The sequence below is a fragment of the Saccostrea cucullata genome, unplaced genomic scaffold (assembly GCF_032062105.1).
Source record: "Saccostrea cucullata isolate Sc308-1 unplaced genomic scaffold, CSIRO_AGI_Scuc_v1 ctg6884, whole genome shotgun sequence".
NCBI classification, from domain to species: domain Eukaryota; kingdom Metazoa; phylum Mollusca; class Bivalvia; order Ostreida; family Ostreidae; genus Saccostrea; species Saccostrea cuccullata.
In genome coordinates, this window is record NW_026928194.1 from 1 (window position 1) to 9,435 (window position 9,435).

At 32.4% G+C, this 9,435-nt stretch overlaps 1 protein-coding gene across 1 annotated transcript; it reads left to right on the plus strand.

Moving 5' to 3' along the window:
- The first annotated feature begins 1,078 nt into the window (after positions 1 to 1,078).
- LOC134276724 (uncharacterized) lies at positions 1,079 to 7,356 on the plus strand. The gene is made up of 3 exons (XM_062758995.1): positions 1,079 to 1,228; positions 4,603 to 4,740; positions 6,986 to 7,356. The coding sequence occupies exons 1-3, from the start codon at positions 1,159 to 1,161 to the stop codon at positions 7,273 to 7,275; spliced, it is 498 nt and encodes a 165-aa protein (XP_062614979.1). The 5' UTR covers positions 1,079 to 1,158; the 3' UTR covers positions 7,276 to 7,356.
- Positions 7,357 to 9,435: the final 2,079 nt, after the last annotated feature.

Here is a 9,435-nt window from a genome sequence, read left to right on the forward strand (position 1 = left end):
ACCACAAGGCCAATTTCAACTAAACTTGCCACAAAGCTTTCTAGGGTAAAGGGGATTCAAGTTTGTTCAACTGAAGGGCCATGCCCTCTTTCAAGGGGATATGATTAAGAAATAATGAAAAAAAATTGGCATATTTTAAAAATCTTCTCAAGAACCACTGGGTCAGAAAAGACGAAATTAATGCAGAAGTATCTTCAGGAAGTGTAGATTCAAGTTTGTTCAAATCATGACCCACGGTGGTAGGGTAGGGCCACAATGGACGATCAAAATTTACATAGGAATATATAGGGAAAATCTTTAAAAATCTTCTTCTCCAGGATCAATAAAGCCATGATTGGTCATATTCATATGTAAGCATCCTCAGGTAGTGTGGATTCAAGTTTGTTCAAATCATGACCCCCGGAAGTAGGGTGGGGTCACAATGGACGATCAAAATTTGACATAGAATATATAGGGAAAATCTTATGATCTTCTTCTCAAGCATCCTCAGGTAGTGTAGATTCAAGTTCGTAAGCATTCTTTGTTAGCGAAGATTCACGGTGATTCAAATCATAAACCCTCCTGTCTTTTGGGGGTAGGTTGGGAGCACGTATGCATTAAAGATTTCCAATGCTGGATTGATTTTTGTTTTTTCCCTAGCCACAGTGCTCAGGTGAGCTATGTGGCCCATGAGTCTCTTGTTATATTTGAAATTTGAAACATGACTATCGCATCAACATTTTATTTTAACATTTGCTAAAATGCGTACGATGGATTCAAATTGAGAAGAGGAAGGTTCATTACACTTGTAATTCAATAAAATAAATACAGTTTTTTTTCTGCTATGTTTTCTAATATATATATTTTCTAGGTCTATGACCTGGTGAACTTTTCATAAACACAAAGATTCAAGACGCAACATTGAAAAAAATGCCTTCCAAAAGAAGAAAAAGGAATTTAATCAAAAATATTTGAAGCATTAGGAACATGTTCTTGTTCCACCCTTTGACTACGTTTTTCAGTGCGTTTACTGGAGTGTTAACATACAAGTAAATTAATCAATAGATGCTATACTCTTATTTAAATCGTCCTACAGGTGAACTTCCCTACTTAGTGTTTTCTTCACCAGCACAAAGAACATTTCGACTGCGTGTATATATTTCCGAATCCTACTGTAACATGAAGCCTCATTTGATTCTACTGACTGTTTATATGTTTATCATCACCTATGCATCGGCAGCAGTTTCTGGTGAGTTTATAAAATACTTGAAATATATTTCATTGATTATTTTAAAACATGGGCATCAAAAACTTAATTAATTTCGATGATTGTTCGGGAAACTAATATTTGCTGCAACCTTTTACTATCCCTAGCTTAATGACAGGTTTTGTGTTTGGTGAATACCCCTTAGGTGCATGCACGTTTTCCTGAAACAAAATTTATTTTATTTTTATTGCAAAATGCTAACATAATTCATATTTTGGAATTATATTGAGCAAACTTGTTGTAGTTGAATGCAACATTTCATGGGGGGTTTTTTTTATTGAAAACTTCATTTAATTATTATGAAATTAAAAATATCAAACGATAGTGTTATAGAAATACAATGTACATGTAGATCCTAGATATGAGCTTTGTTATGCTTTACGGAACACTTTTTTGCATATTTTTTTCGAAAATCTGAAAAAGCACATGTAAACCTTTCATTAAATTATTATTATTAGCACATACAATTTCTTGGTTGAATTCGACTTTTTCTCTCGTTGAGCAGAGTTAACGTTTGACACTGATTACGGAGATAAACGAAAATGACATGCATGCCATATATAAATATGTATACGAGGGTTCTCCGGAAAATTTTTATTATGCTTGAATGTGAACAGTTTATGGTCCTACGGCGCATGGAAACACAAGGTTAGACTAGAGAATACACAAGTATTAATTAGAAATAAAAGTTTTAAATACAAAAAATTGGGATGAAAATTATCTTCATTCGATTGTTTAATCAAATTTTTCATCTTTTTATAAATTTCAAGGCATTTGGTTAATTTTTGGCAGTTTCCAGAGCATTCAAAATGGGAAAGTAGTAAACACAATACACGAAAAATGGCGACGTTTGATGACGTTACGGCGCACCGGAGAGCAGTTTAGTTTGATTAGGATGTTGTAACGACACTTTAAGAGACTTTAAATGGATACAGAAGAAAAAATATCACCAGATTTTTAGTAAACAAATGAAATGGAAGTTTTCTTAGGGAAGTCTTTTTGATCGAGTCCCCAGGTAGAACAAAATATATGGACAAACTGCTATTGTAATAGCAAAAGACGCTATCGCTGTCGACTGCCGATATAAGATTGAATATAAGTTGAATGATGCTGAGAATACCGCCCGTAACATGCTAATAAATCTCCAGAAGATCACGTGTGTGCCAGATTGGTTCCTCAGCTATTTATGGAGACTCCAGTATGTGAATCAATGGGATTTCTAAATTTAAGTGGGACTTATTCAACTTTATTTTTAGCAAAGATGAAACGTGACGCTGTTTTAGACACTTTGACGTTATCATTCGTGCGCCGTAGGGCGATACAATACATAACATAAAATTTCATAATTTGTTAACTTATGCATATATCTATTTGAGATTTGCTCTGTATATTCATAATATATGTGCTAAAGCGCAGTGAACATTATCTTTCAAACTAGACTTGTTCACGATTTTACCGGACTACCCTCATATATAATTTATCATAGAAGACAATGGTAATAATGAAACACATGTAGATAACGAATAGTATTCAAGATAAAAAAAAATCCATAAAACAATACAAAATAGAAGCAGAGCAAATACGGACCTCCAAAACATCAGAGGTGGGATCAGGTGGAGGAGTGAGCATCCCCTGCTGACCGGTCACATCCGCCGTGTGCTCCTTGTCATGATCAGGAAATAAACAGTTTGCCAGCGCATTTCCTCTGAAAGTGTTTATGAGTATCTGCGGACATTGGTACTGAGTTAGATACCTTGTGTTATTATTATACTATGGATTAAATATTTATTCTCGAAACAAGTGTCTGCGCCCCTGGGTCCTGTATGGGGGAGGGACTCTAATTATATACTGAAAATTAATTAATGCTTTTAAATTTGTTCCTTGGTAGTAACAAAACACATGATGAAAAAGGATGCCTTTTCCAAAATCGTGAAATGTGTGGACCTAGGGTCAGGGATTCCTGTGAGGTGGGGACACTACTGATTATTGCTAAATATAGCTGATTAGTTTAAATGCATCTTTTTGTCCCCTTACTCTGTTTATTGATATAGAGTGACCAAATTGAACATGCTTAAGTGTATAGTTATGATTAGCAATAGTGCCTTTTTCAGAATTTTGAATGTCATGGCCTCTGGTTTAAAACAGGAACCAAATTTAATGGTTGGAAGGTTGTAACATAATGTCCGGGTGACCCATAAGGTCCATGGACCTCTTCTTAAATCATAAAATTGTTCATCAAAAGTAAAAGAGAGGCACTTATCTTCAATTTTAGTTTCTTTTAATCCAAGATGTGACAAAACTTCTATAAATGTGTAAAAAAACCATCAGTGTGGTTGGGCAGCATTGCTATCCATGATTTACTGTCATTAAACCTTTCCCTTTTGATAATGTTGTTACACAGCTCTAACCTCTCGTCGATGACATAGTTTCTCTTTGGTTGGGAATTAGGCAATTCTAGGTTTTGCGAATGAGGACATGATACAAAGTTTTTCTCTTATGGATTTGAACATATAGTTACACATTTCGAACTTAATGATTCATTATAGCTTCTATATATCTTGCAGTTCCCTCTTTTAACTTGGTGTGGGTGTATACTTCTCTGTGGAAAAAAATGTAGATTTTCTATCTTTTGTTTTGACATGCGACAGTATAAATTTATGTCATGAAGGTTTTCAGTTTAGATTTGTTGCGCTAACACTTTGGTGATTTTGTTTTATTCTTACAAGAGATCTACAATCTTCTTTCCTCTTATAAGTTTGGTCTCAACCATGCGTCAATCTTGTTTTACAGTTTTTCAAAACGAGACTCAGAAGCGGTTATTCTGTTTTCATAGAGTCAGTCTGCGGTTCAACTTTGATTTTGCACATCAATTTTCAGTATGTCTTTTGTTTTCCAATGTTAGTTTGTGATTGGGCGTATCCATTCCTCTGTGATGTAGTCTTTCGTAGATTTGGAAGGAGCCACAGATTCGTCAATAGGATGTATGTTCTTTTAGGTGTATAGAAGGAGGCAATTTCCCTTCCATTATCATTGTAATCTTCTGTACAATGTTTTAGATAAACAGATTTGGAAGGTCCCACGTCTTCTATAGGCCTGGAAAAATTCTCTTCATTCTTTGAAGAGAGTCTTTTTGTTCGTTTTTCTTCTATTTATATAACTAAATAGACTGATCCAAAATTAACTTCACAAAAACACCGTAAAAACATATAGAGTCCTCGGACGTTATCTGTCCAAAGAACGTCAAATACCAAAGAACATTAAACATGTTATGTAATTTATTATAATAATATCAACATGATTTTCAGATAAACAATATGCTGTCCAATGAAGTTAAAACAAACTGTCATTATTTGTAGATACAAACAGTCACCTCTGCCAGAGACTGAAAGCGAAGGGGTTGTACAAAATGTATTGTTATCAACATGGCATCTATAATCAATGCAAGAAGACGTGTTCAGAATCGTTGATTCTGGAGAATAAATACGTCCAAAATGGTAAGTAATTGGAAAGATTTGAACAAAGAAGTGGAAGTGCCTTGACTTCGGCTGAGTTAATATGTGATTTTTTTTCTGGAGAACATTTGAATTGTTCATGGTCCGTCTGCTGTCGGCTTATTTCCATATTCACTCTCCTCTCTAGAACCACTAAACCAATTTTTAATCAAACGTATCTTTGATAATCTTTGAAAGGGGTTTTAAAGGTTCAAATGATTAGACATACCTTTTTTCAATCAAGCAAGCTAAGGAAGGAAAATTTAGGATGAGTAAGAAAAACTTACTCAAGAAAACTTAATCTAAATACAGTTAGGGTGGTTTAACAATGTAAAGCGAAACAAAAGCTCGTTTGCAGAGGAAAGAAGGCGAAAATAATATTGATAGACTGTATATAGTTTTGCTCGTCATAAAAAGTCGATAATCATTCTAATGTTTGAAACACCCAGATATAAACAAAAAAGGTACAGTTTGATATGAGAAAACGTAACAGCTGTGCAGATACGATGATTAAGAGAATAAACATTGCTTCAAATTATTGCATCCCTGACTCTGCATCAAAACAATTTCAATTTGTACGCTTACTTTTACATATTATAATAAACATATTGTATATGATCATATTGATTGAATATAATAAAATTGTCTATGTATGGAAAAATGATTGATCTTCAAATTTTTTTAAGGGTAAGTGTTTTAGGTTAGGAATAACTCATTTTAAAAATAAAAGTGCAATGTACATTTACAATTACATTAAAACATCCTCTATGGACCCCGGGCCAAGGTTTATTCGATTAAGATTTCACATGTTTAACACAAATTTGAAGCATATTTTTTAGTTTTGAAATATTTATCATGAAAGCAGCTAACATGAAAGCGTGAAGTAATGAACCATTACAATGTTATGTAATAAACAGTTTCTCTGTTTTAACAAAAAGAGAGATAACTCTTATTTTATTTTGTTTCCCTTTTCCTATTAAAACTTTAGCATTTATTTCAAGCATAATGATTTTACACATTCCTTTATTAAAGTTAATTGAAAACTTACTGAAGTTTATATATGTTTGTAGGTCCCAGCAGAAACTCCGAGTTACCTTCGATAACCTCTTCCTTTCCTCTAATCTTATCACATGCCACACATTATGAGTCTGTTTTGCCTTATCCCTAACAAAAAATACTATAGTAAACTATACTTAACTATAGTTTACTATAGTTAACTATAGTTTACTATAGTTTACTATAGTTAACTATAGTTTACTAAGTTAACTATAGTTTTCTATAGTTAACAATAGTACCAAAGTAAAAACTTTGGAACTTTGATTTACTATGGTGAAAACTTTGGAACTTTGATTAACAATAGTAAAAACTTTGGAACTTTGATGAAGTATAAAACCTGTGAAATTACGTTTTTGCTTCCCATTCTGTACATTTTATGAGATTCATCAAAGCTTCAGAGAACTTTAAAACCGGACCCGCCCCTTAAAGAATAATGTACAAGAAATGAATTTTAATGTAACAATTGTCTCCTGCACTGATAAATAAGCAATATATTTTTTTTAAATTTTAATGTTGTTCAGATAAAACGTAAGTCTTATTTATGGCGAAAAAATTACTAGATAAAATTTGCGTCAATTAGAATTAAAAAATTTACTTAAATAACTTCAGTCAGCATGTTTTTTTCTACCGTTAAATGTAAAAATTAAAATAATTACTTTACATATTGAAATTAAGATGAACAACAAAAACCAGACCCAACAAACCCAATTTCATCCCCCTTAAAACAGTTAAATAGTAAGAAAAAACTTAATTAAACTATATAAATTGTTAAAGCAATTACAAAGTTACTGTAGTATTTTTGTTATGGATCATACACGAGACTATAATAATTTTTCTCCTATTACACTGTATGTATTTTGTTTTTGATCTACATTCATCTACTTTGTCTTATAACATACAGTAAATTATAAATTTTCCTTCATCAATTGGTACATGTTGGAACTTATTTGTTTTGTTTGATGTTATTCCTGAAAGCCATTATACAGCTTTCACCAAAATCTTCATTTTTTTTTGTTCCGCATACCGAAGCACATTAGTAGTTACTTTTTCACAAATCCCGAAAATATTAGAAAATTGTATATACTGAATGACTTCAGGAATTGACTCATATATAAAGCTTGAGTTAGACAATTTTTTTGTATTCAATCCAACAATAAAACATCACACATTTAACTTTTTTTTTCCTTTGAAGGTTGTCCGTGGGGAAATTATAAAAATTACGAAGATGCAAATATGGATTCAAACTGCAAATCAAAGGTAGCGGCTGGAAGTGGATGTGACAAGTACTGCAAGAACCCCTCTAATGTTGCCGACAAAACGATAGGGTGGAACTGCTGTCTGGCTTGCGTAGACTCTTGTGGAAAAGCTCCAGCACGTGATACAACCTTTAACAACTCCTATCCAGACGTATTCGAATCAAAACAAAGGGCCTTGAGGCAACTTTTATCAGATCTAAAGAGAGCGACAAATATTCTAAAATGATCTCTCAAGATGCCTGTCATATTTTAAATGCACTGGTATGGTTACAGAGGTCATAAAGCGAAATAAAGTTTGAATCATATACATACATCTTGTGTTTTGCTTTATAAAACTGTGTGCAAGATACATTTATTGCAAGTGATACTATTTAATTCCACATCTTAACAAAAGGATTCTATTGTTTCCTATTGATTTTTCACCTGTGTGTTGCAGTAGTTGGAATGTTTGCTTTGCTTTACAGTCGCGAAGTAAGAAGTCAATCTTTACACCACAATTCATAGAATTGAAGAAAATTGTACTCAATTTTGAAAATCTCGGTTTTTTTTTTTATTTTTCATTTTTGCAGACTCTCAAAGGAATAAAAATATACATTTTTCAGAAAGAGGTCAAAGAATAGTTGATAGCATAAAGAAGTTTAAGACGATACACACCCATCTCCCCCATAAAAATCATTAAAAAATATAACATTCATATTTATGTAAGTAATTTATATAAATACCAAAATATAAGTAAGATTAACTGCATAAATTTGCATTCCTCATTCACAGTTTTTCAGCAATAAAGCTCTATGTTGTTGAAAATAGGTTTATAATCTGTATATTTTTTAAGGGTAATGGCCTAAAGGTAGAAACTACGATTAGGAAGTTTCCACACAAAGCGGGAAAATATCATTTCCAGGTTCTTGTGCAGAAAACAAAAGGATGGTTATTTAATCCTAATGGACATTCACCGAAATAATATTCATCTCTTGTAAGTAATATTCATAACAATTTAAATAATCCTCGCTAAAGCAAACCTAAAATCACGATATGTGCAAAAATTTCAAATTCATTTTTATTGTTGCTTTATTCACCACTTTGCCAATCCTTTTTAGACTTTAGAATACTTTCTTGTATCATGTAGAATTGAATTGTTTGTTACATGTAACGAACAGTCAAAGAATGTTCTGCCAGAAACAATAGTCCCCCCCCCCCCCACAAGATTGCCGTCTTCCCATAAATAGAAGAAAATAGTTTCAAAAGATTTAGTGTTCTTAGGAAAAGGCATTCAAAATCAAAGTTTTGAAAAATGTGCTGTCGTTCCCTAATTGCATATCTAATCTGTAAAAGACAATTAGACAAAAGAATTCATTCAATGAGATTTAATAAAGGATTCTATATATGTTGAATACATGAATTTTACTATTGGAAAGACAACTTGACAGTGAGATCATTTTTATCCTAACAATATTTGCTCAGACCATTGCTTTTCAAAACTAATTTCATATGATCCGTATCTTTTTACATTCCCTAAATTCATTTTTATCAAATAAATAAGTACGACAATGATAACAAAAATTGTTGATAAATGGTTTAGAGCAACATCTCTTTTGTCAACTACCTTTCCAATGTACATTGTATCATGCAGAGTTTGTACTTTTGTCTTTCACAATGAATTTGGTATGCTCAAAAATGTTTGCAAATGATCCAATAATAGAAGCATCCTACCGATTAATAAGTGATGTTTCTCGGGTATCAAAGATTTTTTTAATGTCAACATTTTACTTTAATGTTGAATAGTCTAATATACAAGTTAAAGTAGTTGTTAGGTCAAATGTTGATTGATTTATCCGATAATTTTGAAGCCAATATATGGATTACTCTGATTAATTAAATATGTAGAGATACCAAACAGTATTCAAGCTCAAAAGTCCATTAAACATTACAAAATAGGAGCGGAGCAAAGATGGACCTCCAAAACATCAGATAAAGGACCAGGTACCAGGAAGGAGTAGACATCTCTTACCGAACGGCCACACCTGCAGTCTGCTCCTTTTCATGTTCGGTAAGTTACGGAAAAATCCGTGGACAACTCAGTGTGTATATAAATACAAAGAGTGGCATGAAGTGAATATAAACAATAAACAACGATAATTTACTCCTTTATAAACCTAACAGATACTGTCTGATTTTCCCAGTTTTTCTTGCTAATCTTCTTGAAAATCAAAAATTAAGTTAATTTAAGACATAAACATTCTAAGAATATTGAAACCTATCAGTTTCTTCAGCCTTATTTCTTTTAGTACAAAATAGAGTCAGTGAAACATCTAACTATAAAACAAATGTGGTAGATTCCGTGGTGTCTTTTACAAGTATTTCATATTTACTGGGATATTCGAGTCGA